Raw genomic sequence first — 20,569 nt, 5'->3', positions numbered from 1 at the left:
TCTTGCACTGCACTGTAACTTTTACTCTTCTATTGACTTTGCTTTTTATATATATATTTGTTGCCTTCTGTTGCTTCTCTTGATGCCTTCTTTGTTTTTGTGTGGGGCATTTTGAGTTGCTTTGTTGCGGAGATGTACTGTGTGGATAAATTTGCCTTGCCTTGGTCAGGGCACAGACAGGAGTGTTGGCCCTAACATGAACATCTTTTGATGTCTTTTTAGCTACCATGCAACAAATAGCTAGAATAAACTTTCAGAAGTTTTGAGACTTGCTCCAACATTGGCTACTTTTAAATCCATATTAAACATTTTTGTCTAGCATTGGTTTCTGCTAAACTGCAAACCTTGCACTTTGACTTTTGCAAAGTTATAAACCTTGCATTACATTTTGATTTTATTCTTTTAATTTAAATGTCTTTATGAATTAGTTGTTAAATCCTTTATTGTTTTTACTTTTTTATGTGAAGCACATTGAGCCTGTCTTGTGTCTAAAATGTGCTATATAAATAAAGTTGCCTTGCGACAATGTGTATACATTTTAAAATGTGGGTGTTTAACAGAAAGTCTTGTACCTTCATTCTGTATCTATATTTTTGTATTCTCAAAATTTGTGTAGTGTGACTTTCTTTTTCAAAGTGTGTACACACAGCTTATTAAGGGAATCAAGACTGCACTGCCACATAGTCTACATAACACATTTATTCATGTTTTTGCCAAAAAATGAGGTCATGGCGAACAAAGGAGCAAAACACATACTCCATCTCCATGTTTTCTTCCTAATGAGTTGTCTGTAAAACATACTTTAGCCACTCAAAATGTAAAATCCATAGTAGGAGTGCTTCTGTTAATTAACATGCAATGGCAACAATAACTATTTTTACAACAAACCATTAGTCCAAGCATTTACAGTACAATCATTCACACTTCTCAAGCTGGCCGGGTGAAATAGCATATATGCAACAATCTGATTGCCCAATAAGGTATTTTTCAGTCGTCGTGCTTCAGTTTCCTAATCTTTCCCTTATGACGGTCAATCTCACGCTGCAGACGTTCAATTTCCTTCTTGTGGTGATCGATTTCTTCTTGGTGGTGCTGTTTCAGTGCTGCCAGCTGCTCCTGCTCCTTACGCCTGTGCAGAGAGAAAGATTGGCAAGGGTGGGAAGACAAGAGGGTCAGGGAGAAAAGACAAAAGAAGGGAGAAGATGAAATGGGGAGTTCAAAACACAGAAAAGCCCCCCCCCCCATGAAAATTATGTTGCCTATTTTTTAACCATAAAGTTAAATTGGTTTAGGAAATCCAGAGTCTAAAATTAGGTTCAACAAATACAAATGAGTAAACATTTTAAATCAATACCAGCAGGCAAAATTTCACTAAACAAAAAAATAAATACATACTTGAAGTACATTTCCTCCTCAGCAGCCTGCTTTTTTCCTAAGGCTCCACCTGCCTCTCTGACGGAGCCTCCGCCCCCACCACCTTTTCCAGCACCTTTACCCAGCTCACCCAGCTGTCACACGGAAGACATGTCCAAAAGGCGAGTGAACGTATGCAGATTAGGGACACATTAAATCCCGTTGATACGAAAACCCTAAACACATTTCAGTTTCTGTAGACAGTTCTTTAGACAACATCGAGCAAAAACCTCTTCAAAATTAACTTTAATCCGTTTTACAATTCGAGTTAAGATTCCCCTGGCCTTGTTATCGACACTTGGCCATGTGACAGAGAGCAAGAGACAAATAAAACGTTTTTATTCCAAGTCAAGATGTTCAAAGTCCGACGCCATCCTGAAGGTCAACTATCACTTTATTTGACAGAGTCCAGCGGAGAAAAGCGGAAACGCATTCCGGACGCGCCACTAGATAGGTACCTTTGGAACGGACCAGAAATTGACAACAACGCCACCGACTGGCTGACAGCAAGGAAACCTGACTCATTCATTAGTCTGAATTATGTTGCTAACAACGTAGCTTGACTGTTCGCGTTTCACTTAACAGCTGGAAACGCGTGAGTCAACCCGATAAATCCACTAGTACCATTGACTTTAAGGTCGGCTGCACTGAACGGTGCTGTGAATTAACTTAACGTTGCAGCGTCCTGGCCCACGAAAACACGACGATGGACAATAAATCAACCTTCTCCCATTGACACATCTGTGCGGCAATTACACAGATAATATTGTCATCAAGTGGCATGACCTTGACGATCTGTAACTATTTTACCTGGTCCGATGACATTCTCAGTTGTGAGCAGAGAAAACTCCTGACGTTGGGCCTCAGGAATCGGGCCATTTTGACCCTTGAGAGGAAAACACAACACTCATAAACGCTTGCCCTTGTCCACAGAAATACACCACACAGGACTATACCATGTTTTCATCAGAGGCGAACTGACCGAACTTCGCCATTATTTCATTACGGGAATTTACAAAAAACGAACTGCTAATCTTTTATTAGCTGAAATTTACATTTATTTCCCTCCTATGGTTTTTTTTGGTGGGGGAGGGGAGGGGGGCATACAGACTTGACAGAAAGACAAAATAGTAAACACGTCCAATATGGAGGACGGCGCCCCTTCTCACATAATGGTGGCGTCCGCTGACGCTACGTAGCGGCTGACCCCACGTTGATCAGTAGGATGCGATTCCTCGCCGGTCCTATTTAGGAAATTTTGGTACAATTCATCAAAATGACACATTTTATGCGACTAAGGCGATATAAGTCTATGACATTTCATTTTAGTTGGTGGCAACGTTGAGTTTCTCAAATCGTGCCAACAGTTTCCCTAAGAACCACATTTCTAAAATTAAGCAAAAATGGATTGCATTTAAAAGGTGTAATAACATTTTAAGGTTTTTTTGGAGATGTAAAAAAATGAACAGGGTTGAACAGAGTGATATCCCTGAGAGCAGGATAAGCGGTTTGGATAATGGATGGATGGGTGCGACAATTAACATTTCCAAGTATATTAGCAATATGTCTGTCCTCTTGTTATATCATAACTAAAAGGGATCTTTTGAGTTGATCATTTATTGAAATACGTATCCCCCAAACTCTATTTGTTGAATAACTATATGTATTACATTCCTTGCTGTAGCAATAACCAAATTTTCCCCATTCAAATGGAATCCAAACTCACCTAAATAACTTGCCAGAATCATATAATGGGTGTTTATGAAAAAAAAACAGAACAAGCATGAATTTCATTACTGTAAATAAATCAGAAAACTGGAAAAGAAACGCTTTAAGGGATTTTAATCAATGCTGCAAACAATTTTTGTACACGCTCCTCTCAAAACCAAATGGTTATTTGTGAAAGGAGGAACTTCACTGACCCCTCCCTCAAGTGCCCTATAAATACCTTGCTTGACAGCCAACCATGGGCTCACATACTCCAAAGAGAAGAAACTAAACAATAACATTCTCAACTAAGAGATTGAAAACATATTCAATACATTCCAATTTACGTTATATGCCATTATGCCACTCCTCAAAACTACATATGTACACATATGGTTGGACCCCTTTTCACAAGCAAGTGCATTCAAGATAAAAAAAAAGACCATCCCCTGTTTTAAAAAAAAAGTCAAAAATCGAACTTAAAATAATTAATGTCTGTATTTCTGCTTGGCCAAATATTCCAAATTTATCTGTTCCATTAAAGTATCAGCTATTATCAGCTATCTGGCCAGTCATAGACAACTAGAGGCACTGAAATGTTTTCATAATTGTACAGCAATGTTGCATAAACGAATATACATACATACATACATACATACATACATACATACATACATACATACATACATACATACATACATACATACATATATATATTCCCTACAAACTAAAACAATTACTTTTAACTTTATTTTGCCTAAAGAAGGCTTTGCCAAATAAGCCATGTTTACACTTCTTGGACATTTAATTTATCTATTCAAAAGTATTACGAGTATCTGATTGGGTATTTTTTATGTGTAGATTTGACACACAACTAAACACAGTCAAAGTCCTAACCTGTAAATTTGCATGTCTGTGTATGCATATGTCTGCAGCTCAAAAACCACAGATGTTGTGGATAGTCACAAATTGCCTCACCATCAACATAGGTGCCATCGTTCTACTCTGCAGACACAATGCTGGCTTTTATAAATAAAAAAACAATTCATGAGGGGAATTTTTTCAAAAGCAAATATACTTGTAAAAAAAACGTGAAAGAAAAAAAACAATTCTTGCAGAAAACTATACAGTTAACACTTAACATGATGCAAAGTAGGATGGGTGCTCTGGAAACGTTTCTTTATAGATTCAAGGCCTGGTGCATGCCTCTCACAGCAACTGCATGTAAGACATCTCTGAACTTTTCTGAAATGAAGAACTGAGACTCTTAGGCTAGTAGAATTTTGAGACTGCTTTGTGCTCATTTTGGTTTAACTTGAGACAACATTCTAAGAAAAAGAAATCATACAGAAAGAGTCAAAACGGTCAATCAGCTAAAAGAAAATAAAATGGAAAGGGGAAACAGATAAGTAGAAAAAGACAAGGGCACATCAAAGGGCCAGGAGCGCTCTACGGAGGCCCGGAGGGGAAGGCAGTAGTCGCCGCTTGCCCTCCCAGGCCCGTCAGTCCTGCTTGACGTTGCCCAGTGCTCTGAGACGCTCTAAGAGGGGAGGGTGGGAATAGTGCCACATGGAAAACAACCAGTCGGCCACAGGAAAGCCCAGGTTATCCTTGTTGAGCTTGATGAGGGCAGAGTAGAGCTCTGAGGCTTTACCCATGCCCTGTGCAAAGGCGTCTGCCTGGAACTCAAACCTGCGGCTTAGGACTGTCAGACAGAAGGACAAGAGCTGCAGAAAAATAGAAAAAAAAGCATGAAAATCAAAGCGCTTTAGGTGGAAGGTGTTATTTTTACACGCTTACAAAAACTCACTGTAGGTTACTGACTGAAAAGCTCTGGGAAGCTATTTCAAGTGTGGGTGTCTTTAAATATTAAATATATAAGTTTTACACCTAATGGGACCCTGGGAGCCTTTTTCCTGCAACATACAATTAAATTCTACATCACACAACATGCACTATCCACTGAACCGCAATTCAGCTAAGCGTCAACTAGTAATGGGATGATTAACAGCAAATCAGCACTAGCGATATTAACCCCTGAACATGGTTATAATGTTTGACTCTGATTCTGGTGTATCAATGGAGTACCACAGTCACCTCATTGTAAGGAGAGAAGATGAACTGGAAGATGATCATCAAGCCGATTAATGTAGGCTGGCTATCATGGAAGCCAAAAGCTAGGAACAGCTCCTTCCGTCCAATCAGAGAAGCAAAGAGGAAGAAGCAAAGGAACGAATTCATCTGTATAAACGAAAAAAGAAAAAAAAAGAAAAAAAGAGTGTGTCAATTGCACTGTATAAATTCACATTTGTCAACATATAGTGATCGCTCAAATTACTGTTTTCAACTGCATTACATTGTGGCTGTGTAAATAAACAGGTCCATTCCTTCACATTTTTTCAATCATCAAAGAGGGAAAACATCGACAAGAAAATCCCAAGTTAGATAAGGTTATGATTTAAATGCACCTGACTGATAACTATGTTCTTGACAGTGTGGCCAAGCTTCCAGTGGCCAAGCTCATGACCCAGAACTGCAAGAATCTCAGGATTGTTGCAGCCTTGCTTCTTGATCTGGATAAAGAATTGAGAATAGCAGTGTTAGTTTTGAAGTTTTCCAGTCTAAAAATAAGAAACAATGAGCATGTTCAGAATTACTCCTCATCAGTGGCACCGAAGGAAAACTTTGAAAAAGGCGTGGCCAAAGACCGTCCAGTGATTTTTGGGGGTGGCACTTGAATTGTTTTTAAAATTGGGGGTATATTCTTTACAAAAAAAAAGCATATATTTGTGAAACCATGAAGATGAGTGCACAGAATTTAATAAATGCAATGACTATTTGGAAATAACAGAATAAGAAACCTGTTTGAAGTCATAGACTTGAAAATGTTGTGCTCAACCAAACTTTGCAATCAGCCATGATACTGTATGGTAGTTATGGTATTTACATTCAGCTTTATGGCAGAGAAATGAAATACTTGAAAACAAGTTCAGTGCCTATGATTGCAACTTCTCATTTAAGAATTGTAAGAATGCTGATCTGATCACTAAGTGCTTACTATCAAATGACCTGACCACTAACACAAATTCAGCATCTTTTTTTTAACTTTAGAAAATAGGGTGGCAAAAGGAATATTTATTGAGACTGGCATCCCCCTAGATCTGCCCTTGCCCTTCATTTTCTCAACTGTGCCAGAATTGTGACTGGGGAATTGACAGCTCTGTGTGTGTGTGTGTGCGCGTGCGTGCGTGCGTGCGTGGACACCTGTATGTGCATGTGGTTGTATGTGCGTGTAATTAACAGAGAGTGAAAGAAGTCCTTCGCCTACACTTAGGATGTTTGCTTCTCTGGCTTGTCGTCTTCAGTGAAAGCAGATGAGTTAAATTCCATTCATTCATTTAAAGTTAGGGTGTTTTGCATTGTAACCTTGGGCCTGTCTTTAGACTCGCTGGGTGTGTTGTCAGTCTCGGCAGGGTCAGGCTGAGGCTCTCCAGCCTTATTCAAAGGAGAGTAGTCCTCTAGCAGGGTGTCAAACAGCACAATACGTTTATTCTTGAAGAACCCATAGAAGTAAGCATTGCTGTGAGATGACCGCTTAGAACCTGGGGGGATGACAGAACTTGCACATATGAATATCATAAAAGACAGCCATTGTATCTTATGACAGAGTGGCTCTCATACAAGAAATATCGTCTCAAATTTCTCTTTCATTTGTTCTTACAAGAAAAGCACAACAAAAATCATCATTGATTTCTAAAACATTCTTTACCAAATTTGTTCTAATTTGTTCAATACTAGAGTGTATAATGTTGAATGCTCATGCCAGTGAAACTTCAATTAGTATAGCTAATACCTAAAAAAAAACTAAAAAAACAAACCCCCCCCCAAAAAAACCCCCATAAAGACAGCTCATTTAGTAAATATCTCAATAAATGAATTTTGAGGAATCTGAGCACTTGATCGGGTGCTACCTTTACATTGAAACATGCACGCCACTGTAAAAACAAATTAAAAAGAACATAAGTTCTGAAAACAAAGTGCTGCTATAAGAACTGACAATAAAATATTACCAAAGTCTCACCTATTCCAGTTATGTGAGAGTGCAGTATACTGGTGTTTTGTCTGTATTACATCTGTTTAACCCTTATTCCTCATATTTACAGCTGCAAAAATATTTGAAATACATGCAAAGGATTTTTTTAAAAACTCACAAAAAGGAATGGATTACTCTTGCCTTACTAATTTTTCTGAGAAACCAAAAGGATTTCTGCCTCCATTTATCTACATATACACCAATCAGTCAAAACATTAAAACCACCTGCCCAATATTGTGTAGGTCTCCCTCATGCCACCAAAACAAATCTGACATGTCGAGGCATGGACTCATGAGGACCTCTGAAGATGTCCTGTGGTATCTGGCATCAAGACGTTAGCAGCAGATCCTTTAAGTCCTGTAAGTTGTGAGGTGGAGCTGCCATGGATCAGACTTGTTTTTTAAGTACATCCCACAGATGCTCAATCAGATTGAGATCTGGAGAATTTTGAGGCCAAGGCAACCTCTTTAACTCTTCGTCATTTTCTTCAAACCATTCCTAAACAATTTTTGCAGTGCAGGGCATATTATCCTGCTGAAAGAGGACACTGCCATCAGGGAAAACCATGATGTTGTGTACTTTGTCTGCAACAATGTTTAGGTAGGTGGTGCATGTCAAAGTAACATCCACATGAATGCCAGGACCCAGTTTCCCAGCAGAACATTGCCCAGGGCATCACACTGCCTCTGCTGGATTGCCTTCTTCCCATAGTGCATTCTGGTGCCATCTCTTCCCCAGGTAAATGATACACATGCACTCGGCCATCTGCATGATGTTCAAGAAAATGTGATTCATCAGACCAGGCCACCTTCTTCAACTGCTCCATGGTCCAATTCAGATGCTCGCGTAACCATTGTAGGCGCTTTTGATGGTGAACAGGGGTCAGCATGGGCACTCTGACCGATCTGCAGTGATGCAGCCCCATATGCAGCAAGCTATGATACACTGTGTGTTCTGACCCCAGTCTTATCATAGCCAGCATTAACATGTTCAGCAAAGCCCCTGCATGGGATGTGCCATCGACAGATAGAAGACATGGCTGATAGTGAAATCCTACCAGTGGCTAGAAAAGGCTGGACTGAAGGATAGCACAGAGGCTCTGATCATAGAAGCACAAGAACAGGCACTCAGAACCAGATCGGTTGAGGCAGAAGTCAACCACAACAGACAAGAGTCAAGATGCAGGCTGTGCAAAGATGCCCAAGACAGTTCAGCACTTAGCAGCAGGGTGTAAAATGTTAGCTGGGAAAGTGTACAGTAAAGGGCATAACCAAGTGGCTGGGACAGTGTACAGGAACATCTGTACTGAATATCATAGAAAGTTGAATCAGTTCATCTGGACACATTTATTGAGAGAAACATTTCAGCACTCATCTAAGTGACTTCCTCAGTCTCAGCTGACTGCAAGTATCCCCCCCACCCTTATAAACAATAGAAAGAAAACAGACACTTTATTTTTGTCATTGTAGGTTACAAATGAAGTTGTGGGTTACACTGAAATTTGTTGTCTGCATTCAACCCATCCAATTGTATAGGAGCAGTGGGCAGCTGCAGCACTGTGGACTAACTCCAGCTCTTTCCACTGCCTTGGTCAGGGGCACAGGCAGCAGTATTAACCCTAACATGCATGCATTTTCAATGATAGGAGGAAACTGGAGCCCCTGGAGGAAACCCACGCAGACACGAGGGGGAGGGGGGCATGCAAACTCCACATAGAAATAACTTGGGACAGCCTGGGGTTCGAATATAGATATATATGGGTTGTGCATAGACAATAAACTGGACTGGGCTAAGAACACTGATGCCCTCTAAAAGAAGGGACAGAGCCATCTCTACTTTTTGAGGAGAATGAGGTCCTTCAAAATCTGCCAGACAATGCTCAGGATATGGTATGAGCCTGTGGTGGCCAGCGCTCTCCTGTTTGCTGTTGTGTGTTGGGGCAGCAGATTGAGGGTAGCTGATGCAAACAGGCTCAATAAACTGTTCCGCAACACCAGTGACGTTGTGGGGGTGGAACTGGATTCTCTGGCAGCGGTTTCTGAGAGGAAGACGCTGTTGAAATTATGTGCCATGGACAATGTCTCCCACCCACTCCATGACGTGCTGGTTGGGCACAGGAGTGCTTTTAGTAATAGACTCATTCTGTTGAAATGCACTGCAGAGCGCCACAGGAGGTCATTCCTGCCTGTGGCCATCAAACTTTACAACTCCTCCCTCAGAGTGTCAGACACTCGGAGTTAATGGTCATTGGACTGGCCCTTCCACTTGTTTTACCCTGTCGAGTTTTGTTTGTGCCATTTGTTTTGTCCTGCGGTAGTGCAGTATAGATAGGGTGTTATGTGCACCGTGCTTGTTGATATATTCTGTTCTTATTTCTATTTCTTATTTTATCTTTATTTCTATTTGTTTCTGTTTTTCTTGTTTCTATTTTCTTGTTATCTTGTTAGTTTTTAGCTTTTTCTTACTAGAGTGTGAGTGTCTGTAATAGAACCCAATTTCCCCTTGGGGATAAATAAAGTATTCTGATTCTGAACCCAGGACCTTCTTGCTGTGAGGCAACAGCGCTAACCACTGGGCCACAATGCCACCCAAATACAATACAGTGGCATAACGACTGAAAACAACGATCGCTTTAATATACAAAATTACCGTGACCATTAACTAGAGTTATAATGGCAGATGAACTGATTCAACTTCCTATGATTTCTTCATGTGGATTATTGAGCATGGATAAAGACATCTGTACTGAATACAGACTGGATGTCCCCAAGTCCAAATGGGAGATACCGCCAAAGGTGGTCGAGAATGGCAGAGTTAAGATCCTGTGGGACTTCAAATTTCCCCTCGGGGATAAATAAAGTATTCTGATTCTGAAATTCCAGACTGACAAGCAGGTGTTGGATAAAACAACCATTGTGGTGGTCAACAAGGAACAGAAAACAGCAGTAGTGATCAATGTAGCAATCCGGGGAATGACAACATCAGGACAGCAGCCTCACAGCAAGGAGGTCCTGGATTCAAACCCCAGGTCCTTTCTGTGTGGAGTTTGCATGTTCCCCGTGTCTGCGTGGGTTTCCTCCGGGTACACTGGTTTCCTCCCACCATCAAAAAGACATGCATGTTAGGGTTAATACTCTTGTCTGTGCCCCTGACCAAGGCAATGGAAAGAACTGGAGTTGGTCCCAGGGTGCTGCAGCTGTAGCTGCCCACTGCTCCTATACAAAAGGATGGGTTAAATGCAGAGAACAAATTCAGTGTAAGAATACAATTCATTTTAAGAATACAATGTCAAATAAAGTGGCCTTCAAAGAGCATGAAAAGCTAGAGAAATACCAAGGGCTGAAGGAACAACTAGATCGGCTGTGGAAGGTGAAATCCACAGTAGTCCTAGTGGTAATAGGAGCACTAGGGGCTGTGACCCCAAAACTGGGAGAGAGTGGCTCCAGCATATTCTAGCAACAACATTTGAGGTCTTTGTCCAGAACAGTGCAGTCCTAGGAAAAGCTAACATACTGAGCAGAACCCTCAAACTCCCAGGCCTCTGGTAGAAGACCTGAGCTTGAGGAAGACAACACACCACTTGAAAAAGGGTGAGAGGGAATTTTTTTTTCTTATATCTAAATCTCCCTCTTTGAAAGACATGGTTGACCAACGGGAATGTTATGCACACTCGCATATGACAAGTCTGTACCGCTCTTCAGAATCAGAATCAGAATACTTTATTTATCCCCAAGGGGAAATTGAGTAAAAAGATGGGGGCCGAGTTAAATCTTATCATGCGAACAAATCCAAAACCAGAAAAAGTTAGTGAATGCCACAGGATTTCTAACACGGTTTACACAAGCTCTTTATGAATAGATCTGTGTATACCAATTGTTCTGGCATGAGGCCTGTTTTGGTAAGTGGGATTTAAGTAATTCAGAAATAAAAGAAAGGTTTCCTCCATACAACATGTTAAACATATGATGAAGGATTTACATCATGTTTAACTAATTATGACTGACATGTCACTATTTCAGTACTCATGGGTGTGTGGCTATACTTAAGCAGACAGAATTGTTATGCTTTTTTACCTTCTACTACATAAACCTTAGTGAGGGGGAAGCTGATAGACTTTGCCATAGCCTCAATCTCTGTCTTCAGCTCTCCCTCTGGCAATGGAGTGAATTTATCAAACAGAGGAGCAATGTAGTCAGCATAGATGGTTACAAGTACCTGAGAACACAAGGGAATAGAAACAGTGTTAAAAATGAAAGCAGTTACTCTATCCATTAGGTAGTGCACAGTCAATAAGTCACAGTATAAAAAGTATTAATGACAAACCTCTAAAGTCAAGGACTTGCAACTCTTTCAACAACACCTACTTGTTCATTTCTTTGTTACTGAATGAAGTGCTGAAAATAGGTTCGATATTAGACGAAAGCATCTTTTCTATAATAAGTTCTCTTTGTCAACTTGACAAATAAAACCTACATCAGAGCTGGTATAGTGAATATGAAGCTAACCAGAGAAACACCAAGAGTAAAGAGCCAGGCATAGACGAAAAAGTAGTCTCCACCAATCTTGATGATATGAAGGAGTAGTGAAGTCACAGGCAGCAGGATACACTGGGTCACAACAAACTTCTTTACAGCATCCTTCAGGAAAAACTCCAACGTCTACGTATAAACCCAGACAAGCCAATGTATGAAAAGTAAAAAAAGAAAACAGAGAAAGAGGTAAATTAGTTGTGTGTGCATATTAAAAGCAGTGACCAACCAGGGTGTTTACATAACAGCTGTTTGGGCAGTTTACCTGCTGATTAAAGCCATGCTTCTCCTCAATGACAAATGTGTTATAAATACTCCAGGGAAGGCCAGTTAAGGCACTGAACAAGGTGGCCAGGTTGAGAAACACAAGTGACTGGGTGATCTCATACTCTTGACCAAATCCAAAACGGGCTGTCACACAACCTGCCACATCCCACAGAAAAGGGATCCCTCCCATGAGTAGAATGAACTACAAAAAGACAAAAACTGTGAATTTATGAGCATCATATGCCATATATAAGGGTTTACTGTCAAGCACAACCCCAAACTTAATAACTCAATATTAATGTAAACTGAAATATGTCGCAATACTTGCAATAAATCATCCGTCTTACCGTCCCTTCAGTCTCAGAATAGAGCCCAGACCAAAAACTGAAGTTACTCTTGTCCAATTGGTAAAGACGTGACTTCTCAAATGTTTCAGTATCCATGATCTTCCCTAGCTCTGGTGGCACATGTGTGATTGACCTGTATATCCTCCTCTGATAGGTCGAGAAAAATTGCCACAGTTATCAATAATTTATGACATACTAAAAAAAACAAAACAATAATTGAATCATTTTTCAATTCTAATGGATAAGCGGATTTTAAATGGTGATGGAATTGGAAAATATTATACATTTCAGGCCATGATCTTTTAAGGCATTTTCATGAAGGTTTGGGCTACCTACAGTGCCTTTCAAAAGTATTCAACCCCCTTGACAGTCATCACTAATTTCTGGATTATAAATGATACTCACACAACTGTTCCTGAGCAATATTATTTTTGTGAACCCATAAGCTCTAACAGCATGTCCCCAAAGCCAAAATAAGTTAAGTTTCACTGACTTTTTAATTAATAAATAAAAAATTAAAATATAGTGCTTGCATAAGTACTCAACCCCTTGTGCTCTGAAAGTTCCAAGTTTACACAATTGAACATAATTAGTGTGCACCTGTAAGACATGAAAGTAACGGTCTCGTTTATGGGTATAAAAAGCACACTGTGTTAAGTTCATTAGCCGGGCGCAAATTCCATCTGAAAATGAAGACAAAGGAGCATAATACTGAAGTGACAAAATAAGTAAAATGCAGAAGGTGGGAAAGGGATACAAAACAATATCAAAGTGTTTGGATGTCCCACGGAACACTGTTGGATCCATTGTCAGAAAGTGGAAGTTGTTATCACACCACCCAGACACTTTGTAGGACAGGCCGTCCCTCAAAGCTAAGTGTCAGAGCAAGACGTGGCCTGGTGAGGAAAGCCACAGATGATCCTGCCATCACTTTGAAGGTGCTCCAGAGGTCAGTGGCTGAAACTGGAGTAAATGTGCATGAGTCGAGTCAACCATATCACATGGCTCTCCATAAATCTGGCCTGTATGGGAAGGTGGCGAGAAAGAAGCTGTTGCTCAAAACTATGCATATAAAAGCACGCTTGGAGTTTGCTACCAAGCATGAGAAAGGCCAGTTAAGATGTGGGTAAAGGTTTTGTGGTCAGATGAGATGAAAGTTTAGCTTTTTGGCCAAAATTCAAAGCAAACCTGTTGCGGTATGCCATAAAACTGAAGCTTGGGAGAAGGTTCACTTTCCAGCAGGACAACGATCCTAAGTGTAACCCACAATAAAATATGACACAAATAAGCATAAATAATTCATTAAAATGCATAAATAAGGTGATTGGTTAAAATGTGTACACTTAGTTCATTAAAAGTCAGTTAAAATGGTTTGACAATAATTTAATGAGGACAATTAAAAGTATGCCTTTAAGAAGTTGTAATGACGTTTCCCCTTTAAGAGATTTGCGGCACACAACACAGCCAACAGCAGACGAGAGAAACAGAAGAGAAGCAGAGAAATTAAGCAAGCTACAGTGTGGCAACAGAGAATGCAAAGAAGACAGCAGATCACAACGAAGCAAGGTTCAACAAACATGTTGTTGATTCCACCTTGAAGGAAAGTGACAAAGTCTTGGTTAGAAATGTCAGCCTTTGAGGCAAACACAAGTTAGCTGATGGGTGGGAGTCAGAAGTGTATGTTGTCCTGAGACAATCTGGAGACATTCCAGTGTATGTTGTGAGACCTAAGACAGGAGAAGGTCCACAAAGAACCTTCACCATGACCTTTTGCTGTCATGCAGTTTCCTTCCTGTGACCCCAGTAGAAGGTTAAACTGACACAACAAAGGTGGCAAGGTGGCCAAGAACTCGATGACATCCAAAAAGTTACAGCTCAGATGAAGCTGAAGGGGATGAATCCTAATCTGACCCTGAGGACTATCACCGTGATGGTTATAGAAACCTTAGAGTGGAAACCCTAGGTTTCAACCATACCTCTGAAACCAGAAAAGACAGAACCAGAAACTTTCAAAATGTTTACTGCTGTTGAGCAAGATCCTTCAGACATAGCCGAAGCTTTCCCTGAGGACGCGTAGAGACTTGTGACTTGAACTTACCTGATCCTGAAGAGGGTAACTTACCTGATCCTAGAGAGAGCAATTTACCTGCTGGACAGAAACCTGAAGACCTACCTGGAGAGGATCTGAATAGTGTCCATTCTCCTACTCATCCCACCCTAGAAAGGAATGAAAACGCAGGTGTTATGGATCAAACTGAAACTGAAATTGAAAGAGGATGCTTTAGAAGGCCCACCAGAGACAGAAAAGCAACTAAACAACTGACTTATCCTGAGCAAGGGAATCCACTAGTTACGATAGTGCAGTCTTTATTTCAGAATTTGAGTGAAGTGATCATAGACTCCCTTAGAGAACCTAGCTTCCCAGAACCCCACAAATTATAATATATACTCCTGAAAATAATGCACAGGGACGTGCATTAGGTAAGGAGGGGAGGATGTAACCCACATTAAAATATGACATAAATAAGCACAAAAAAATCATTAAAATGCATAAAAAAGTTGATTGGTTAAAATGTGTACACTTAGTTCATTTAAAGTCAGATAAAATGGTTTGACAATATTTTAATGGGGACAATTAAAAGTATGCCTTTAAGAAGTTTTATTGATGCTTCCCCTTTAAGAGACTCGTGGCACACAACACAGCCAATAGCAGATGAGAGAAACAGAAGAGAAGCAGAGAAATTAACAGATGGAACATTTCCTGAAAAGTTGAATTAGAACCTGAAAAATAATACCTGGTTGGAAACTTATGAAGGCCTTATCTAAATAACTTACAACAGTTTTAGTCAGGGGCGGCACGGTGGTGCAGTGGTTAGCACGGTCGCCTCACAGCAAGGTCCTAGTTTCGAGCCCCGGGGTAGTCCAACCTTAGGGGTCGTCCTCTATGCGGATTTTGCATGTTCTCCCCGTGTCTGCGTGGGTTTCCTCGGGGGGCTCCGTTTTCCTCCCACAGTCCAAAGACATGCAGGTCAGGTGAATCGGCCGTACTACATTGTCCCTAGGTATGAATGTGTGTGTGTGTGTGTGCCCTGTGTGATGGCCTGGCGGCCTGTCCAGGGCGTCACCCCGCCTGCCGCCCAATGACTGCTGGGATAGGCTCCAGCATCCCCGCGACCCTAACAGCAGGATAAGCGGTTCGGATAACAGATGGATGGATGGATGGGTTTTGGTCAGGGTTTTTTTGGAGGGTTCCTGTTTGAAGTTGTTTTAGAGTGGAGATTCTTCTGTGGTGTGTGGGAAGACAACACACAGACACAAGAGACAAGATGGCAAGCTAGACCCATGGACTACATTTCAAAGGATGAGGATTCATCTTCATCGTGCCAGTGAGAGGACCGGCTGCACACGGTTGGATTGTTGATAAACTCGCTGCCAGAGCGGTAGGAGTGTTGAATTTCTGAACTGAACTGAGTTAGATTACATAACCGTAACTGAACTTGAAACAATTTCAAGTGGCTTACATTTATATTGCAAATTGTCTTCGTAAATGTCAATGCTGTGATTGGATGTGTAATAGTGTTTCACTTGAATTTGATTTCAAAGCTTTGAAATAATTCTCTTACTTGTGAAAGGAGGGAAAGAAAAAAGTTAACTCAAGAAAACAACAAAACAAAAATAGGCACAACCTATTAACCTAAAACGAGATACTCATAGACTGGTCTAGTCTAACATAACCTAAACAAACTATCCAGCCCGGGTGGATTTTCCAAACTAGCCTAAAACATTTATAATCTAGGTGAGGGAGCCTAAAAGAAGGAAAGTGAGTTACTTACATTTTTATTACCTGCAGGATTATTTGTTGGTCTGATTGATTATTGTATATACTATGTGTGTTTAAGTGTGTTTAAGTATTTGCATTTAAAGTACTTGGTCTTTGGTCCAATTTTGTATTGTTTCCCCCAACTCTAGTAGAGCCAAGCACTAGTACAGTGGCATAAATAGTTGTATTGGTGGATACAAGTGCTACATAAGCACAAGGCTAAAGCAACAATGGCATGGCTCAGCAACAAAAAGGTGAACGTTTTGGAGTGGCCAAGTCAATTGGCCATTGAAAATCTGTGGCACAGACTGAAAATCGCAGTCCAGTTGTGCCATCCCAACAACCTGCAAGACCTGTACAAATTCTGCCACGAAGAATGGGCAAAAATTACTCCAGAAGAATGTGCAAAGCTTGTACATACTTACCCCAAGAGAATCATGTCTGTTACTGCAGCAAAACGGTACTCTACAAAGCATTGACATGTGGGGGTTGAATACTTTTGCAAGCACTATATTTTAGTTTTTTTTTTTAGTCAGTTAAAGATAACTTATTTTGGCTTTGGGATCATGCTGTTAGAGGTTGTGGGTTCACAAAAATAATACTGTTCACGAACTGATGTGTGAGTATCTTTTATAATCCAGAAATTGGTGATGACTGTCAAGAGGGTTGAATACTTTTGGAAGACACGGTACAGTAGCTATAAAATTCATGAGCATTATTTTGTGAAGATTTAGTTGTGGTTTTCTAGCATTTGCAACAAAAAAGATTGGTTTATTAAGGGTAGACTGTCCCTTAAAGATAACCAATTTTGCTATGCATATCTTACATTTTCACCACTTATGTACAGAAAACTTACCTGTCTGTAAGCCAGATATGCCTCCCATAGGTACACCGCCCACGAAAATCCCAATACAGCAGAAAATATCTGTTGTTCGGCTGGGAGGTCAAATATGAGTTTAATCATGTTTATTCTGTTCTTTGTCGATGTTATTCAAGCTGGGTTAGCTAACTATGCAAGCTAACGCTAACTAGCTCGTCTGATAGATACCGCTCGCAGCAAATAAACGGCTCTCCCACTTGAATTGTACGTAAGTAGATTAAGCTTTTGACTGAATAGGCTAAATATTGTTTCAACTGTACATGCAAAAACACCAATTTTAAATGTTAAATTGGAGAAGTTGGTTTCCAGGTTCCATTCCAAAATCAAGGCTTTTATAGAATCACTCCATTCACGCAGGCTTGTCCGCGAGGAGTGCGGCAACAAATGCTGCTGTTAATGAAACGAGGGTAAAGACAATAGTTCCGCACTGACTTTCTTTTTTTCTTTTTTTTCTTTTGTGTGGCCTATCACCATTCATGAAACCGTTAATCAGATTAAGACCTCTCAAACAATAGGGAAAATACTTGGTAATAAATAAATAAATGTATGTATTTATTTATTTATTTATTACCAAGTATTTTCCCTGGATCCATCCATCCAGCCATTATCTTAGCCGCTTATCCTGCTCTCAGGGTCGCTGGAGCCTATTCTAGCAGTCATTGGGGCAGCAGGCGGGGAGACACCCTGGACAGGCCGCCAGGCTATCACAGGGCCAACACACACACACACACACACACACACACACACACACACACACACCATTTCATTCCTAGGGACAATTTAGTATGGATGGATGAATGTGTACATATATATATATATATATATATATATACACACACACATATGTGTGTGTTTGTGTGTGTATACACATACATATATATACATGAGCTTGCATCCTCCTCGTACATTCAGATGTTGACAGTATTGTTTTTTATTTTACTTTTTTCTTTCTTTAATGTTTCATGTTGATGTCTTATGTATACACACGAGATGTTTAAGTTGACCAGTTCTCTATATATTAAGTTGACTGATGTATTTTTCTGTATTTTGTGTTGAAATGTGTATTTCTTTGTATAATGTGTTGAAATTTATCTTTGTATAATGTGCTGAAATGTGCATTTCTCTGTATAATGTGTTGTATTGTGTTCAATAAATGTGTTCAATAATTTCAAAAAAAAGTTTTACTTAAAATAACTACAATTTCACTTAATAAAAACTGGTAATTGTGTATTTAAAAAAAAGTTAATCAGAATTCATCCCTTGCGGCCAATCTGAACTTTACGTGTTGTTAACAAGAAACAATCTGTTGGAATTGACCCATATAAAATTTCGCTTGAAAATACGTTTATCACAGTCTGATTGTTTTGTGTCCAAATAACTTAAATGGGTTGCAAAATGTAACTACAGCTGGAGGTACAGTGGGAATGTATGTCGGCTATTTATTGATTGGCCTCATCGAAGTTAAAGTGTATTGATGATAAATTAGGATTCTTTTTTTGTTGTATATCAAAATAAAACCATGCACTGCCTCTAACCTAGTTGTTGGAGCTACCCTTAGCCCAAGGCATCATTTATGAGAAAAATGTTTTTTCCTTTTAGATAGCAACTAAAATCAATACTAATTAAATCTGTGGTCTATGTTTATTGTGGTTTAATGTCTAAGATTTCCAGGGTTATGAGGGCCACCCATGCAGCAAATATTTGACTCTTGGATAAGTATTGTCAACTACAACCCAAGAGGTTATGCAAGAGAGAGGAATCAAATGCAAATAAAAAATGGCAGTGTGAGAGTATCAAACAACAACGCAGTGCCCTAATATGATTTCTAACAGCAAAAGAAAGCTGTGTGAAGCAGTCATTCAAATATAAACAGAACTTGGTTTTGCAATCATCCGATTCTATTCCTTTTTTTTCTTTGCCTGTGCATGGAACAAACCATGCGCTTTATTTTTCCATTCTGTGACAGCATTGCTCATATTTTCACAATACACACACACACACACACACACACACTTTATTTTGTATTTAATACTACACTGTGACTTGAATTACATCACTCACGAAATTTTCTTTGAGACAAAGTGGATTCATGAAAATGTTTTTAAACAATGTTTAAATGTTTTAAGATTGTGTTAAAAATAAATAAGGGCACCTAATTCAGACATTTATTTTTATTACAAAGTGTAATATACATAACTGCCACCCTCAGTCCATTTCATTCAAACACGTGTCTAATACAAATTAGGGTGAAAGAAAAAAAATCAACTTATTCCTCTGGTTCTTTACCATGATATGCCCATTGATCACAATTTCATTCCTATAAAAGCCATTAAAATAGGCAACTGACCATTTTTTCTTATTGGTGTGAGCATTTGCACAATGTGCATCATGAGTTATTTACATTTACGAAAAAAATCTCTATTAAGTTTTTTTCAACAATTTCAAACCAGACCTTTAAAATACACTATCTGGATGCGTAAAACTGATAAACATATTTGATGCCCCCCCTTTTTTTTTCTTTTTTTTTTTTTTTTTTGTAAGCTAAACTTCTTGAAATCTTCAGTTTGGCATGTCTTGATGCATGCTCAATAATTCAGGTATGAAAATCAAAGGTTGAATCAGTTCATCTGGATACAACATTATTCTGGATTATTTAATGCTTATTCAAGTTCTGGATACGTTTATAAAATGCCATAACCTCTGCTCTTCATCCAGCTCTGTCCCACTTGGAAAGAAAGAATAGCTACGTAAGGATGTTGTTCATTGACTTCAGCTCAGCATTTAACACAATCATACCACAACATCTGATCAGAAAGTTGAGCCAGCTGGGCATTAACACCTCCCTCTGCAACTGGGTGCTAGACTTCTTCACAAGGAGGCCACAGTCAGTGCAAATTGGCAAGATCCCCTCCAGGACCATCACACTGAGCACCGGCACTCCACAGGGCTGTGTGCTCAGTCCGCTCTTGTTCACCTTGCTGACTTACCACTGCACAGCATCATCCACCTCCAACTTCATTATAAAGTTTGCTGATGATACTACAGTGGTAGGTCTCATCAGCAACAACGATGACTCATCATGCAGAGTGGAGATTAATCAACAGGCAGCGAGGTGCAAAAACAACAACCTCTCCCTAAATATAGAGAAAACTAAGGTTATGATTAACTTTAGAAAGACCAGCGCCCCTCTGACCATCAATGGTATGGGCGTGGAGAGTCAGCAGTGCTAAATTCCTGGGAGGTCACATCACAGAGGAACTCTCCTGGTCCTCACATGTCACTGCGCTCTTCAAGAAGGTCCAGCAGCATCTTCACTTCCTGCGGCATCTGAAGAAGGTAAGTCTGCCCCCACCCATCCTCATCACATTCTACAGAGGCACCATAGAGAGCATTCTGACCAGCTGCATCACTGTCTGGCATGGGAACTGCAAGGCCTCCGACTGCAAATCCCTACAGCGGATAGTGAAGACAGCTGTAAGATCACAGGAACTGCTCTCCCATCAGTTCAGGCC

At 40.0% G+C, this 20,569-nt stretch overlaps 2 protein-coding genes across 2 annotated transcripts; both read right to left on the bottom strand.

The window, feature by feature from the left end:
• Positions 1–681: 681 nt before the first annotated feature.
• Positions 682–2,374, bottom strand: atp5if1b (ATP synthase inhibitory factor subunit 1b). Its single transcript, XM_056296256.1, has 3 exons — positions 2,224–2,374; positions 1,396–1,508; positions 682–1,129 (listed from the first exon to the last, which is right to left on the bottom strand). The coding sequence occupies exons 1-3, from the start codon at positions 2,290–2,292 to the stop codon at positions 988–990; spliced, it is 324 nt and encodes a 107-aa protein (XP_056152231.1). The 5' UTR covers positions 2,293–2,374; the 3' UTR covers positions 682–987.
• An 870-nt stretch (positions 2,375–3,244) lies between these two features.
• zmpste24 (zinc metallopeptidase, STE24 homolog) lies at positions 3,245–17,421 on the bottom strand. Its single transcript, XM_056296096.1, has 9 exons — positions 17,034–17,421; positions 12,358–12,504; positions 12,009–12,212; positions 11,720–11,872; positions 11,288–11,429; positions 6,547–6,722; positions 5,589–5,693; positions 5,218–5,361; positions 3,245–4,847 (listed from the first exon to the last, which is right to left on the bottom strand). Exons 1-9 carry the CDS (start codon positions 17,139–17,141, stop codon positions 4,623–4,625), a joined length of 1,404 nt encoding a protein of 467 aa, XP_056152071.1. The 5' UTR covers positions 17,142–17,421; the 3' UTR covers positions 3,245–4,622.
• Positions 17,422–20,569: the final 3,148 nt, after the last annotated feature.

Source organism: Lampris incognitus, chromosome 16 (assembly GCF_029633865.1).
Source record: "Lampris incognitus isolate fLamInc1 chromosome 16, fLamInc1.hap2, whole genome shotgun sequence".
NCBI lineage: Eukaryota > Metazoa > Chordata > Actinopteri > Lampriformes > Lampridae > Lampris > Lampris incognitus.
Note: the sequence above shows the minus strand (reverse complement) of the source record. Positions and strands in the feature narration are given on the sequence as shown.

What these genes read in the sequence shown, in the direction of transcription:
- atp5if1b (XM_056296256.1), bottom strand. Translation starts at nt 2,292, where the DNA reads ATGGCCCGATTCCTGAGGCCCAACGTCAGGAGTTTTCTCTGCTCACAA. An exon ending in TGAGAATGTCATCGGACCAG is followed by an intron (nt 1,509 to 2,223) that starts GTAAAATAGTTA and finishes TCCGTGTGACAG; the next exon opens with CTGGGTGAGCTGGGTAAAGG. An exon ending in GAGGAGGAAATGTACTTCAA is followed by an intron (nt 1,130 to 1,395) that starts GTATGTATTTAT and finishes CTCTCTGCACAG; the next exon opens with GCGTAAGGAGCAGGAGCAGC.
- zmpste24 (XM_056296096.1), bottom strand. Translation starts at nt 17,141, where the DNA reads ATGATTAAACTCATATTTGACCTCCCAGCCGAACAACAGATATTTTCT. An exon ending in CATATCTGGCTTACAGACAG is followed by an intron (nt 12,505 to 17,033) that starts GTAAGTTTTCTG and finishes TCGACCTATCAG; the next exon opens with AGGAGGATATACAGGTCAAT. An exon ending in AGAACATAGTTATCAGTCAG is followed by an intron (nt 5,362 to 5,588) that starts GTGCATTTAAAT and finishes TCGTTTATACAG; the next exon opens with ATGAATTCGTTCCTTTGCTT.